Source organism: Lissotriton vulgaris, chromosome 6 (assembly GCF_964263255.1).
Source record: "Lissotriton vulgaris chromosome 6, aLisVul1.2, whole genome shotgun sequence".
Taxonomy (NCBI): domain Eukaryota; kingdom Metazoa; phylum Chordata; class Amphibia; order Caudata; family Salamandridae; genus Lissotriton; species Lissotriton vulgaris.
In genome coordinates this window covers 1,019,227,242-1,019,243,516 of record NC_141694.1, presented here as the reverse complement: position 1 = coordinate 1,019,243,516, position 16,275 = coordinate 1,019,227,242, and the positions used below count along the sequence as shown (strand labels likewise).

The 16,275-nt window shown below is 48.7% G+C and overlaps 1 protein-coding gene across 3 annotated transcripts in view; it reads left to right on the top strand.

The window, feature by feature from the left end:
* LYST (lysosomal trafficking regulator) overlaps window positions 1-16,275 on the top strand; it is a 4,348,576-nt gene that overhangs the window by 4,294,284 nt on the left and 38,017 nt on the right. For all 3 annotated transcript variants that reach the window (XM_086927077.1, XM_086927076.1, XM_086927078.1), the window contains one exon: window positions 8,791-8,862. In XM_086927077.1, coding sequence (XP_086783203.1) covers window positions 8,791-8,862 — 72 coding nt within the window. The remainder of the gene's footprint in view (window positions 1-8,790; window positions 8,863-16,275) is intronic.

Here is a 16,275-nt window from a genome sequence, read left to right as displayed (position 1 = left end):
GGGCCTTATAGCACTGTCTACAAAGTCAACCCAGTGTTGGGTGTGTTCCTTCTGTGTGAACCTGAAATTGACCCTGTACTGTTCAGTGGTCAAACCAATCCAATCTATGAGGGTACTCTTCTGGACTGTGTAGTTGTCCGCATCTTCCACCGTGACAGTGAGGAGTTTGTCTGCCTTTGATAGTAATATAGCTGCCCACTGCCCTTGAGAGACCTTCTGTACTTTGCAGGCCCTCTTCGAGGCAATGATCCATTTGTGGATATCACCCCCATCCTGCTAAGGAGGGACTATCCTGCTCAGGTTCCTAGCATCAAAAGATGGCTCCCTGACTGCCCCTATGGACGCCAGTGCTGCAACCATAGGACTGTAGTCCCTAATGTTTCCTAGCCCTCTGTATTTCCGAGATGTCCTTAACAAGTGCCAGCTGCTCTTGCTCAATTCTGAGCTTGGCTCTCTCAAGTTCAAGCAGGAGGTATTCCCTCTCTAAGGAGTCCTCCCTCTGACCAGAGATGGAGGTCCCTATGGAATGGTTAGAGGCATAGGAATGAATAGAGGAGGTTCAAGAACTCCCCTGCATTCTCTGCACCCTCCCAGGAGGAATAAAGGGAGACCTATCTCTAGGAACACACTCTGTACTATTTACTTGGCGATCAGAGTTCACTAGTGTATAGTCATCAGACTACTCCTGGTCAGACTCCGAATTTGTGTCACAGGGGTGAACCACCCCTGATCCATCTTCTGGAGCCACCCCACCCACATTGTTCTGCTCTTCTGACCTTCCAGCTAGCTTTCTGGAGATCATCTTGTAGCAACAGCTCCGAGTTCCTGAGTGTTAGGGTTACTACTTGTCTTTAACTTCCTTGATGCAGCCAAGGTCCTACGTTTGTGGAATTTAAGAGCACTGTATCTAGAAGATTAAGACCACCCTGGATTCCCTACTAAAGACATGGTCAACTAGGTGTTGTGTTGCACCTACCTACCCTAGTGGAATCTTAACTTAAAAAGAGTTGTAGAAAGGGTTGTGCTAGAGCCTCATCTAGCAATCCAAGAGTTCAGTAGAACTTGCTAATACCCAAAAAGTATTTTATTTGTACCTAATGCTAGTGATGGTTTTTCATCTAACCACACCTAGATTAGTTGGTTAAACAGTGCAGGCTTAAATCCCAACCACCACACAACAATTTAGGAGGCTGGCTGAGTATATGGTGCATATTTGTTTAAGTGAAGCACCTTGCAATAATCCAGACAACCCTGATGTGATTTTATTGGTCTTTGATAATCTTAGATATCTCTTAAAGTGGTAGCTGTGGAGACCAGCCTTCAGGCTTATCTTGAAGGAGTGTTAAACAGCTTGGGGCCAATTCACAGAACTAATCTGAGACAAAATCCTAAACTTACTACTTTTGGTATTCACAGAAGGCATTTAGTAGTAGTAAAGTTAGGATTCCTAACTTTACTACTGCTAAACTGAGAAAAAATCCTAACTTTACGACTTTCGGTATTGACAAAAGGAATTTAGTAGTAGTGAAATTAGGATTCCTAACTTTACTACTACTAAATGCCTTTTGTGAATACCGAAAGTCGTAAAGTTAGGATTTTGTCTCAGTTTAGTAGTAGTAAAGTTAGGAATCCTAACTTTACTACCACTAAAGGCCTTCTGTGAATACCAAAAGTAGTAAGTTTAGGATTTTGTCTCAGATTACTTTTGTGAATCGGGCATCCTTGTTTTTATGGACATGCCCTGTAGGAAGCTGGCTTAGTATATCGTGCACACTTATTTAAGTGATGCACCTTGCACTAATCCAGAAAACCCTTATGGTGATTTTAGTGGTCTTAGATAACCATAGAAAGCTCTTTAAGTGGTAGCTGTGGAGAGCAGCCTTCAGGCTTAGTCCAAAAGGAATGTGAAACTGTTTTTTTACTAGATCAAAGCTTCTAGTGTTGGTTAAATGAAAAAGAACCACACAGTGTTTATATTTAAAAATGTCTATTTATTACACAACACTTTCTAACACATTGGTATATCTCCTACCCAGACATATCAACACAAATACACACAATAGTTCAATTGCACACAGGTAAGTAAGCACAATAGACAGTAGTCTCCAGGGGGTGCCCAAACCATATACTAAGAAATAGGAATGTGAATGGCGACCAAAGTCAGTACTTAGACCACGAGACTAAGAGGAGCCGGGCGAGACTAAGAGGAGCCGGGCACACGAGGAACCACCCAATGTAAGTACCCAGGAACCCAACAAAGACTGTGTGCAGAGTTGAAACCCGGCTGCGTGGCCAATAGAAGTCAATGAGGAAGTCACAGTTGCAGTTTTTACAAGGTCCCTTCCGTGTGGACCTCAAACCCCATGGAAAACAGAAGGCTGGAGAGTCACCCTACCGGTGGATACCCCAGGAACCAGGATACCTGCACCAGGTAAACCGGGTGAATAGGTGCGAAGTGTTGTCGGAATCTGCTGTAGACCACAATGGAGGACTTCAGTAAAGATGCCCCTGGTAAAGACCGTGCAAGTGTTGGGTGGAATCCAAGGGTGATTCTTAAAGAGAAGAACCTGCAAGCAGAGGAGACAGAGTCTATGTCACTGGAGATGACCAGGATGCATGGAAGAGCAATGCCCACCAATGACGGAAGATGCAGGAATGATGACAATGACTCTGTCGCTGCAGATGTGGGGACTAGGCAATGCTTAGGAAGACCAGGAGTCTTTCATGAGCTGTCCAACGTCAGAAGTCGAGAACCAGGGGGTTGGTGTCAGGAGAGAGCACTAACAAGCCTTGGCAGAAGTACCAGACTTGGAAAACGATGAAGGAGCAACTTCGGGACCAGTAAGGTCCAAGGGACTTGTTAAGTGTGGTAGAATCAGAACAGGCCTGAGCAACACTGAAGCAGAACACCCTCGAGAGGACACACAGGCCAAAGGCACAGGAGTCACAAGAGGACCTTGAGAAGCTCGCCAAAGAAGGCCCACGGTGCAGAGGATGCGGTGAGAACACTGGACTTGGCAGGAAGAGATGCTGGAGCTTCTTGTAACCCGTAGCTCATGGGAGTATTGAGCCAAAAAGCCTTGGCTATGGCAAGTCGACGGAGTGCACAGGGGTTCGGTCCCAGCTGTTCCGGCGAGAGATACTGGCCTCAAAATTGCAGAGAGGGCAGGTCCGGCCTCGAGGGAGTTGCAGAACCACCACCTGTGTTGCTGAGCCTTTTGAAGTTCGTGGAACGTTGGGAGCAGCAGACCGGCTAGCTTGGTTGCAGTGCTTGCAATGCAGGAGAGTGACTCCTTCTCTCCACGGAAGGTTACTTTGGCTGTCCTTTATGCCAACAGATCTGTTGAAGATGCTGTAGGAACAGCAGACACAAGCGACAAAGAAGACTTGCATAACAGCGAGGCCAGGAGCACCAGGCGCCTTCTGTGATGCAGTCCCGGTTCCAGGAGAAGTCCAGGTGTCCAGGCGGTCGAAGAGTGACATGGTTTCAGGCTTTAGTCTTGTCCCACAATGAGTCGAAGGACCCACTCACAGTTAAGCCCTTTTATACCCTAAGAAAGGGGATAGGACGACTCGGGGTTTGGGGTCCCTCAAAGAGGAAAGGCTGGACGGAGGTCCCTCACAGAGGAGGGGCTGGACAGAGAGGAGGATACGCCTATGTCCTTTGCCCATTTTTGCGCCGGAGCGGAAGCCAAGGTCTCCCATAACTGGTTCGAACTAGAGTATGCAAGGAGGGTATCAAATGTGCCCTTCAAAGCAGTCTGGTGGCGCTGGCAAGCGCCCTCACCCCAGCCCCGTACACAAAGTCCTGTCTGGGAGGTGGTCACACCTCCCTGTGACAGGAAACCTGTTGTTCTATCTTCTCCCTCTCGAGCGCAACAGGAGGGCAGGATAGTGTCTGGGGTCGGCAGCAGAGCTAGCTTGCTGGCTGACCATGGGAGGCAGTTACCAAGAGTACAGGGGGCTTCCCAGGGGAGCCCCCAATTGCAGGGTTTCAAACCTCCAACACCGTTCACGGTGCTGGGTATGATTCCAACATGTTTGATACCAAGCATGCCCAGGGTTGGCACAACCACTTATAAAGTTAACCATTGCGTAATGATGCATGCCCACTATATGTATCAAAATGGCTGACCTCACTTACAGAGCCTGAAGAATCGACTCCGGGTTATAGGGGGTGTCCTGCTCATGCAGAGCACCCTCCAACTTATAACCTAGTGCTCTGTCTTTGGGATTGAAAGGCCTTCCTTAGGGGTGACTTTTAGGTTTTAAGTGTAGTTACCTCAGTAATAAGGAAACCTATTTCTTTCATAAGTGGTACTAGCACCACCTTGCACAGGCTGCAATTGCAGGCCTGTAGTCACAGTTTGGGTGGTCTCTTATGGGTGGCATAATGCATGCTGCAGCCCATGTGAGACTCCTGGTGTACCTACGCCCTGGGTATCTTAGTTCCACATACTAGGGAATTATAGTGGTGCACCAGTATGACAAATGTGGGGTTTACAAGTACTTACCAGAGAATTTGGAGGAGAGCGCACTGCCACTGTGGCACTGGTTAGCAGGATCCCAGTTAACTACAGCCAAAACACACTGACACCAGTCAAAAAGTGGGGTTATCTGTGCCAGAATGCAAGTAAAGTTAATTAACTTCAGTTCTTATTTAGAGGCAAGCAGTATGAGCCTGGTCTGAAGTGGCTTGTGTTCCTGTATGGACAGGACCTAGCCAGTCAGTTTGGGCCAGACCGTTCCTGTTGAGCAGTATCAAGACTGATTTACATATGAGTGGTCTCCGTATAGAGTGCAATTGGTCTGGATCTAAAACAATGGACTGGAATATGTTGCCAAGCGATTGCCATTCGCTGAGATTAATTCATGCCTTCCTTCTATCACCTTGTTGCTTATTGCCGTTTTTGCCTTAACTGTGGCCGGTATGCCTAAAAGTAGGTCCCATGCTCACTGTGCCAAAAGGCTCGAGCTATGCCCCACTAATTAGGCCGAAGTACACAAAATCTGGTCGGATGTTGCTTCTAATCCTGTCTGGAGTTAACCTGGCCTGGCAGTTCAGCTGCAGTATACTTGGGGCCACTAGAATTATGCAATTCTGCGGCTGCAGCTATTTTTGCATAGTTATGGATTTGCCACATAATCTGTCATCTGACGCATAATCTACAGATTTTAACCACAAAAAAAAATTGTTTCTAGCTAAAGCGGATCAAAAGTTGCAAAAAATATGGTGACTTGGGTTCCTGTGCACCGGAAGGGTTTCACAAAGGTTGACTGATCATCTTTCAGTTGCTAATTGCTATATATTGGTGTTAAATTGGTACTTATTAAGGTGACCTCTTTCTCAGGCACTGTTACCAGGTGTAAAAATGTCAAAATAATGAAATAATACTAAAACAAAATGTGCCACATTATGTCTCATAATTTACCTTTTCTTTATGCATAATTTAGTCAACCCTGCTGCATAATTTGGTCCTTTTCTGCTGCACAATTCCAAATACCCTGACCATACTGCTGGCGCAGTTATTGCATATGGCTGATGTAGGAAAGTAGGATCTGCTTTAATGGTTACCCCCACTTCTTTCTTGATGTAATGCTGTTTCAGACTAGACTGACTGGGATCCTGCTAATCAGGACCCTAGTCTTTGTGGTTTCTCCCCTAAATTGGAATGGTAAGTACTTGGGTACATCCCAGATTGGATACTGGTGTACACTTATCAGTCCCTAGTATATGATACTAAGGTACCCAGGGCATAGGTACACCAGGGGTCCCCCATGGGCTAAAGCGTGTATTATGCTACCCATGGGAGACCACTCAGTTTGTAACTACAGGTCTGCCATTGCAGCCTGTGTAAGCTGGTGCTAGCACCACTTACAGAAGGTATAGATTTCCCTATATCTGAGGTCAGTGCACTTAACATCCTATAAGGAAGGCATTACAATCCAGAAGGCAGGGTGCTCGGTTTTAAGTGTGAGGGTGCCTGTGCATGAGGAGGACACCCCTACAGCCTACGAAGTCCATTCTCCTGGGTTGTAAGTGAGGCAGCCATATTACATATAGGGAGAGGAGTTGGCCTAACAGCTAGGGCGGTCGACCTCGAATCTGGGGAAATGGGTTCGGGTCTCGGCAATGACGCTGAACATCCTGTGATTCTGGGCAAATCACGTAATCTCCCCGTGCCTAACAAAAATGAATGTGTCCTCATGGAAAGCAAATGGTGCTATGTAAAGCGATGTGATACCCGATAACCTTCGGGTTAAGTTTGCACTATATAAAACTCCGTAAAAAAACGAAAAACATATAGAGGGGCACCACATCATAACGCGATGACCATCTTGAAACTGGCTGCAACGAATCCTATCATGTTTGCTATCAAACATGGTGGAATCATACCCCCACACCATAAACAGTGTGGGAGGTATGATTCCATGCACTGTAAATCTCCTCCGGGAGGCCCTCAGTGCTCCCGATACCAGTCTTCTAGACCCGGACAGCACAACATGGCTGCTGCCAACTATAGACACAATTTTGCCCTCCTGCTGCTGAGCCAAGCATGAGCAAGGGAAGGCAGAACAATAGGCATTCTGTCACAGGGAGGTGTGACCACCTCCCAGACCGGGTTTAGTGTATTGGGATAGGGTGGGGGTGCTGGCCAGCGCCACTCCGTGTGCTTGAAGGGCACATATGATGCCCTCCTTGCTTATTCCAGTTCAAACCAGCTCAGGGAACCTTTTGCTCCCGCTCTGGTGCGAAACTGGACCAAGGACATGGTAGTATCCTCCCCACTGTCCAACCCCTCCCCTGGGAGGGAACCATGAATCATCCCAACCCTTTCCTTAGGGTACTTAAGGGCTTCCCTGAGGGTGGGTCCCTAGATTCGTCGTGAGACAAGATTAATTTCAGACACCACTTCTTCAACCGTCTGGGTACTCTGTCCTTCGCTCTGGGCATTAAGGCTGCAACCGGGAAGACTCCTGCTGCTCCTGATCTCCTCACCCTGCTCGTCTGCTGCAACGTCCATGCCTCTGCACCATACAGGAACTTTCCAAGGCCTGTGGGCATTCAAGACACCTGAAGGAATCTCCCTTGACGTGAAGGAGTCACATACTTGCATATGCAGGCACTGCAGCTAAGCTGACTGGTCTGCTGATCCTGGGCTCCCACAGACTCCAAAAGGCTCCGCAACACAGGTGGTGGTTCTACACTTCCCTCGAGGCCTGTCCTGTCCTCGCACCAAGTTTGAGGCCAGTATCCCTCGTTGGAGCCATAGGAACCAAACCCCTGTTCACTGCTTCGACTTGCAGTTGCAAAGGCTTGTGGGCTTCCATCTTTGGTGAGCTGCTCGAGGTCCTCTCGCGACTCCAGTGCCTCCAGCCTGTGGGTCCTCTCGAGGGTCTCCTTTGATTTATCTGGGCTCCCCGATTGCTCGGGCCTGCCCTGACTCCCCTGCGTGTGGTGAGTCACCTGGACCTTGCTAGTCCCGACACTGAAGTCTTCGCTTTCCACGTTGTTTGCAGTTGCCGGGTTTGTTGGTGCTCCAGACGGACACTGTCCCCTCAACTCTCAACATCTGGCGTGGGACAGCTCGTGAACGGCTCCTGGTCTTCCACAGCATTACATGTTTCTCACAGTTGCAGTTCCAACGTTACCGTCATCTCTCCTGCAACACCTGACATTGGTGGGCATTCGTCTTCCGTGCCCCTGGTCACTACTGAGTGACATAGACTCTGTCCCCTCTGCTTCCAGGTACTTCTCAGCTTGAATCCACCTTTGGGTTCTACCTGACACTTTCGCCTACTCCAGCAGCAGCATCTTCCTGAAGTCCTCCATTAGGTTCAACGTTGGTTTCCAGCACCTCTTCGCACCTATGCACCCGGCTTCCTGAGGCAGATATCCTGGTTCCTAAGGTATTTATGGGTAGGGCAGCTCTCCAACCTTCTGTCTTCCACAGGGTTTCTTCAGGGTCCACTGGGAAGGGTCCTTCTTTAAAATTGCAACTGCGACTTACCCATTGACTTGTATTGAATCCTGCAGTTGTGTTCCCACTCTGCACACGGCCTCCGTGGGGTCCTTGCTTACTTACCTTGGTGGTTCCTTGGGTCCCTGGCACTTATACATCTTCTGGGTATAGTATTGACTTGAGTCGTGATTCGCATACCACTATTTTAGTATATAGTTTGGTCTCCCCCTGGTAACCATTGTATATTTTGACTACTTACCTGTTTCTATTGAAAAGTATTGTTTGCATTGTGTATATCTCCGGTTAGGATATATCAGTATGCGTTAGTGAGAGTTCTATAATAAGTACGCATTTTTATAAATACTCTGTGTGGTTCTTTTTCACTTAATCTATATCAACAAGATTATGTTCTTGTAAAACAGGCTGCTTTACACTTCTGGACTAAGCCTGAAGGCTGCTGTCCAGAGCTACCACTTAGATAGCTTTCTAAGGTTGTCTAAGACCACTAAAATGACCATAAGGGATGTCTGGATTGGTGTATGGTGCCCACTTACACAAGTGTGCACCATATACCAAGCCAGCTTCTCACAGCTGGTCTCTATTTAGAGTAGCATAGTGGTGAAAAACGATGGGCAGCAACATAGCCCGACCAATCGCTATTGGCCGAGAGTAATCCAAACATTCCCTCTATCAGCTGGTTTGTTGTACCTTTGTTAGAGATATTTAGAAAGCTGATATCTAACTAAATATTGATTGTGAATCCCTACAAAGAGTTTAATCTTCTTCTCCTCTTTATTGATTTAATTTTTATTTTTCCATATTTTAGGTTATGGAGCACTTGGGACCTAAAGCCAGTCAGAGAAATCACATTTCCAAAATCAAATAAACCTATAATCAGGTAATACTTTTTTCAGATTGTTTTCTTGAATATTAAACAACAGGTAATGTAATGTTTTGAAAACAATCTGAACATTTGGAAGGCATGTACACACCCTCAAATGGCAACTTCTAGGTTTGTTTGCTAGTAATTCAAGCATATTTTCCTATTTAAACTGGGGAATTGCCAGCCTTGAGGGAAGATGTCTGCAGACTAATCTCCATCCCAAACGATTCAGAATGCAATAGGCAGGGTCTGCTCATTTCGGAGTCTGAGAGGGGTGCTGTAGTACTTCCAGTTCCCAAAAAGGGTGATGGGTCCCAACCAGGCTCTGTATATACTATACCATTGAAAAGGTATAGTGTGCAAAGAGTCCAGGGAGTCCCCAGAGGTTGGCAGAGGCTAAATTAGGTAAGTACTAACAACTCATCAATAGTCACTCAAATGCGTAGATTATTGTAAAATGTGCCAACTCTGGTAAGGTGGTGTTTGGCAAAATCGGAGGGTCGCTATAGAAATCCTCTGCTAGACCTCTAGATGGAGATTCCGGTTCTTTGAATTTCCCAGGCATTAGACTGGATCTGGAAGATTTTTCTTTGAGCAATACACCTACGCACTAGTAGGTGGGGTCGGTCAGCTTTGCGTGATGTCGTCTGCCAGGAGTGGCGTCTATATAGGCGACCCCTCGGGCTCTGATGTCAGTTCTTTTTTTTCCACCCAGTCAAGCGCTGGGTCATTAAGAGAGCTACCCTCTGTCACTTTTTGACAGGATTTTTATGACTTTTGTCAACCCTGTTTTTTGGTGTGAAGGTTTTTCCTCATGTCTAGGAAGCCTTTTGGGTTCAAACTGTGCAGTGCCTGTCACCACACCATGTCGGTTACAGACCCCCACCTGGTTTGCCGGTGGTGCCTGGAGCTCAAAGTAATCCTCTGACTATGCCTCCAAAGGCTTTGAGGGAGCTACATTGCTTTGCGCAACTCCTAGTAGATCTCATTCACGGTCGAGAGGGAAACTAATTCGCCTCAGTTTGTGCGACCTGACCCTGCAGGCATGCCTTCGTCCCCTGTGGTGTCCAAGGGAGCTCCATCGGGTTTCCGGGCTCACTGCTCTGGCACTGATTGCCCCACCCCCCCAATCCCTATGGATTTGGTCCGACACAGATTGTGCCAATGTGACCTTCACCAATGCCGGCCTGATGCTCCCGGCACTGCCAGTGCTCCCTGTTGCCACCAGGCCCATTCTGATTCCCGACGAACCTAAACCGCATCGAATGATGCAGATACCGGCACTAACAGAACCTACAGGTCCTAGGTGCTGGTAGTGGGAAAATATTGGGAGGGCTCGCTGGACCCTACAGAAGACCAGCCTTATCAGGAAATTGACTGGTATGAGGAATTGGGTGAGGCCATTGGACTGAACACCTATCTAGATTCGGCATGCTTTTTCTCCCTACCGTGGCTGAGGAGGGAGCATCATTTGCTTTGGCTAGGCAAAGGGCATCAGATGTCCTGGACAATCAGCTCAGTTCCGTGGCTGTCAAGACTAATATCTTGACGGAGGTCCTGCAGCCTGGTGTCTCCTCTTTGGAACTCTTGTTGCCCTTGAATGAGGCCCTTACAGATGTCCTACTGAGAACCTGGTCCAGGCCCAGCACATCAGCTCTGGTGAATAAGACAATGCCGGGTCCGGCTGGACTACGGCAACGCACTCTACGCGGGAATCCCGACCAAAAACCTATAGCGACTATAACGCACCCAGAACGTCTCGGCCTGTCTGATCCTCAACATCCCCCGATGCAGCCACATCACCCCCCACCTCAGAGACCTGCACTGGCTCCCCATCAAGAAGAGGATCACCTTCAAGCTCCTCACCCACGCTCACAAAGCACTCCACAACTCCAGACCAGCCTGCCTGAACAACAGACTCAACTACTACACCCCCGCCCGCCTGCCAGCTCCGCTCCACCAGCCTCGCCCTCGCTGACGTCCCACGAATCCAGCGTACCACCTCTGTAGGCAGATCCTTCTCCTTCCTCGCTGCCAAGACCTGGAACACCTGGCTCTCTGAGCAGTAGCAGCAGCCACCTCCCCACCCCGCAGCGCGCTTTATGTGTTCTGTGGTTGATTTATTGATTGACCCAGGTTTCCTCACTACCCACCCTACCCTAGAGAGCATGGTAGTCCTAGCCTCACACTCCCTTGGCCCATTTCCTTTAGCTCCCCAAGATAGGAAATCCAAGAGGCTGAATAGTTAGGGCATGAAAATGTTTTCTTCCACAAGCCTTGCATTGCGATCGGTGAACACTGCATGCTTATTGTGCCTTTATTCCCAATCCCTAAGGGAAACGTTAGTGCAAGTGCTGCCATAGGTCCCAGAGGAGGCCTGGGCCATCCTCTCCCATGCAGTGTCAGACTGGAGAGATGCAGCAAAGTTCACCAGAGAACTTCTGGCTTTTTGGGGAATGTGCAGGCCTCTCTAATGGACCTGCCCTTTGATGGCTTCAGAGACAAGGCAGGCATGGAGATGGAGTGATTTAAGGACTCACAAGTCTGCCTTTTGCCCCTTTCGTGGCTAAGGAATGGGCTTTCAGCCATGCCAGCCCTATCCCAGCCACAAGACACCGCAAGTTCAACAACCTCTATGCAGCGAACGGCACAGCTCGTTCCGATCCCGTGGGTGGGGGGACCTGAAGTCAGGTCAAACCGCCCGACTGCAGCCTCAGTCTTCAAACCATCCTAGGCTTGCCCTTCTAGATCATAGGCGGCCAGATGGTGGCAGGATCATAAAACACCTCCACTACTGGCAAACCATCACATCAAACAGGTGAGTCCTCCAGATAATACGAAGGGACTATTCCTCTTCATGCCTCCATCTCCCCTCCATGCCTCCATCTTATGACTGGCTGACATAGGATCATCTAATTGTTTGGCCAAGGGAGCCATAGAGAGTGTTCTAGAGCCAGAAGTAGGCTGTAGTTGCTATTCTCGCTACTTTCTGGTCCCAAAAAAGGACAAGGGCCTTCATCCTATCCTAGACCTATGAGCCCTCAACTACTTCCTCAAAAAGGAAAAATTCAAGATGCTCACTCTAGCTCAAGTCCTGTTTGCCCTGGACCCAGGAGACTGGATGATAGAGTTGGACTTGCTGGACGCCAATGTTCCCATTCCTGTCCGGCCTGCTCATCGGCGTTACCTGCGGTTTATGGTCGGCCACAAGCATTTTCAGTTCACTGGGCTCCCTTTTGGCCTTATCAATGCCTCTCAGGTGTAGACCAAGGTGATGGCGGTGGTGGCAGCCTATCTGCGGAGATCAGGGGGCCCAGTCTTCCCCTACCTCAACGACTGGCTGCTGGAGGCGGGCTTGCCCAGGCTGTCGTCTCCCACCTCCAGACTACAGCGAACCTTCTGCATTCGCTGGGGTTCACTATTAACGTGCCAAAGTTACACCTGACTTCCTCTCAGAGGCTCCCTTTCATCTGAGCCATTCTGGATTTCGGCTTATGCTCCTGAATGGTGAGTCCAGTATATTTAGGCTATGATATCGATGTTTCAGCCTGTACCCTGGATTTCAGTGAGAATGGCCCTGAGGCTACTGCGCCTCATGGCCTTCTCCTTCCTGCTAGTGACACATGCCAGATGGCATATTTATTTATTATCAGATTTGTAATGCTCATGGCTGCCCCAGCAACGGGGTGTCCCAGGGCCGCCAAAGACTTGAGAGTGAGCGGGGAGGGAAGAAATTACGCCGGGAAGAGCCAGGTCTTTATGGCTTTACAAAATGCAAAATGATTCTGGATCCCTCTGATAGAAACTGAGAGCCAATTCCACAGTATCGCCGCAAGACTACGAAAAGAGCGGCCTCCAGCTCTGGCTCAAGACTCGAGGAATACAGACCAAGCCTTGATCGGTAGACCTTAAAGTGCGCTGCAGCGCATAGAAAGCTAGCAAATTGGCCAGTCCCAAAGGTGCTCGTTGAGTCAGAATCCTATGAGACCCGCAGAGCGTTTTAAACTGGATTCGTTATTCAACTGGCAGCCAGTGTAGTTTAGGTAAGACGTGGGATGTTATGTTAATTGTTTTATTAAGCGCGTCTGTTACCATTGGGTGTCCTGGCGCTAACTGTTGTCCTGGAGAGGGTAGAGATTGAGGAGGAGACTAAAACAACCAAGTTTTAAGCATTCTCCTGAAAAGTAGCAAATCAGTGCTATTCCTCAGAAAAAGGGGAAGCGGATTCCACATCTTTGCGGCACCTACCACAAAGCTTTTCCCACCCCAACGGGCTTTTTTTACAGGTGGGACTTTCACTAATTTTTGAGCCGATGAACGTAGCGGCCTAGAAGGCAGATACCATTGGAATTGATCCTGCAGGTAGCGGGGTCCCTGGTTATGGAGCGATTTAAAAACAAGACCTAGAGATTTAAAATACACTCGTTGCCTTACTGGCAGCCAATGAAGTCTACGGATTTCATTAGAAATCGGAGAGAATTTAGGTATGCCAGATATCAGCCTGGCAGCGGTGTTCTGCAGCATCTGGAGTCTATGCAGCAGACTCTCTTGGATGTTTAAATAGAGGCTGTTGCAGTAGTCCAGTCGCGACATAATCAATGCCGTGACCACCGTCTGCCGACTCTCCTTAGGCAGAAAAGGAAGAATTTTCATTTTCATGGCCAGTTTATCATCTAAGTACACTCCCAGGTTTTTCACTTGCGTGGCATGTGATGGAAGGGGCCCCAAGGAGTCAGGCCAACATTCAAGCGTCCATAAGTTAAAATTATTCCCAAATAGGATAACTTCAGTCTTGCCTGAATTTAATTTAAGGCAATTACTGGACATCCAGGAGCTGACAGCCTCCATACAGTCATGTAGCTTGTGGCTTAAAGTTCTTTCAGATCCTGGGAGAAGTGATACCACTATCTGCATATCGTCTGCATAGGAGGTAAGATGGAAACCAAAGGATCTAATCAGTGGAGCCAGAGACGATACGTAGATGTTAAATAGGGTGGGGCTTAATGATGACCCTTGTGACATCCCACATGGTAGTTGGAAAGGAGGGGAGCAGAAATCACCCAAAGCCACTATCTGCTGGTGTGAGAAGTTCGCCTGGTATATGATGTCCACTAATTCTAGTGAGCACCCTGTACCAGTCCAAACGACCCTTATGGTGATTGGTTGTAAGTCAACCTTATAGACCAGCTATCCTAATGGTAGCGTGGACAAAGCAGTCTTAGGCTAAACTCATGAGGGCATGTGAAGCCAGCTGTTTTACCATATGCAATCCCTTTCAATACCAAATGAAAGGACACCACACAAGTTATATATTATAAAATATATGTATTTATGTCTAGAATAATCCCCTTAACTCTTTATGAGCACAGGAGCACAAGCGTTAAACAAAGAACACAGTATAACATACAATAAGCTGCACAATTATGGATAGGCCGGGTGGCCACTCAAACCATATATTAAGAAAGTGGTATAAGAACCACGTCACGAACAATGAACAGGCCTAGGGCCTTGGGAATCGCTGGGCCTACACTGGACTAACGAAGGTTAGGTCGGGAGAGGCCCACAGGATACGGGTGCCGAGTCTATAGGCAACCGCGTTTACCATACAAATCAATGGTGCGTAAAAATCAGAAAGGTATAGGTTTCGGAGACTTCCGACTGGACTAGAACTTAGCCACTTTAAACTCGGACATTAGAGGTGTAATCCCCTATGGGAGCACCAGAGTTAACTCGTTACCTCACCCAGGAAGCGGGTTCATAGGTGCCAAAGTGTGTTGGGTTTCGTCGTGAAGTTCTATGGAGCCTGGCGATGAAGATGCTGCAGGCGACCAGGAGAGAAGAGTTCGGTTGGATCCAAGGGTGGAAGGAAGATGTAGAGTACCTGAAAGCAGAGGGAACAGAGTTCAGGTCACTAGCCAGTGACCAGCGAGGAACCAGGAAGGAACCAGGCGATGTCGGGTTGCGATCAGGTGATGTTGAGGCGTTTGTCTCCGCTGCCACGTGGACCAGGAAGGATCAAGGATGCCCAGCTGGTGAACACGAGCTGTCCCACGAAGGCTCTTGCTGTCGGCGGTGTCGGTACTCGATTCGGAGTCACCAAGCCTTGGCAAAGGCAACCCACGCAGGATTCGAAGATGTATTTTTGATCGGACCGGGAGGTGAGATCGATGGCTCCTTTTCAGGGGAGCTGGGGCCAGTCTGGAGCAACCATACCAGCAGTGTAGTTTCGATGTTTCGTCGTCACAGATGCCACTAGCCAATGGGCAAGCGACCGGACAACGAGTCGAGCAGGAAAAGTGCAAAAGGGCCCCACGCAGCACTCGGAGAATGTGGAGAGGTGATCTTTGGAGCACAGGCTGCTTGGGCTGGGGCTTCTCAAACCCCAAAGCACAGCATCAAGGGAGCCTCGGGAGCTGCACAGGAAGCATTTTGTCGACTTTTCAAGATGGCCGGTCCCACGTCTCTCGTCGCCGCCACGGGTCTAAGCTTTGCTAGGATTGTGGATCGGGCTGTTGGAAGTCTGGGAGTCCAGGTCTTGTCGGCCTCTGTCGTTCGAGCTCCGGCGGGAGCAACGGCAAAGGTAGTCTCCATGCGCTGATGGTGCCTGCTTGCACAGGGTGGCCCCTCCTTGACCACAGGGAGATTCTTCAGTCTTCTACGTTGAGTAGGATGTCAAAGGGTCCAGAGTTTCGTTTCAAAGTTTCAGTCAGGATGGTCTAAATTGTATTGGCACAGCTCCTACCTTTATTCCAAATCTAGGGGCTGGATCACCTGCTAGGTCCCTCCTATGGGTGGGACCCAGGAAGGGGGTGGTTATACTCCTTTCCCTTTGTCCAGTTTCGCGCCAGAGCTGGGGCTGGAGTGCCCCACCACCGGTTTGAACTGGGCTATGCATGGGAAGCCTTGTGCGCCCCAGGCAGTGTCTAGTTTCATTCAACCCTCCCTGCTACAATCCACTATCTCCTGTCTGGGGTGGTGTAACACCTCCCTGTGACAGGATACCATTTGTCCAGGCCTTCCCTGCCGGAGTTTCGGTCAGCAGCAGGAGGCCAGACTTGTGTCTGTGGCAGCAGCATCCATTTTGTGATGCTGGGGCTCTGGTTAGATTTAACCGCGTTTAAGCAAAGTAACTTGCCTCCTCCCTCTAGAAGGGTGGAATGCTAGCCCCGTCGCCAGGACTGGCGAGGGGGTAGTATTCCAAAGCGTATGACACCTTACACAATATGTTTTGATAAAGCCAAACCAAAGTTAGCAAGTAACCGCGAGGATTATAATGCACTTAAGAGTATATGGTATGGCAATATCCCGGAACAGCTAAGGGAGTTGGTCCTGACAGCTGCAGACAGGCTCAGCTCATGCTAGAGCATCATCTCACATAAAACCAAGCACTCCGCCTCCAGGATTGATAAGGCCTGCCATAGGAGTGAC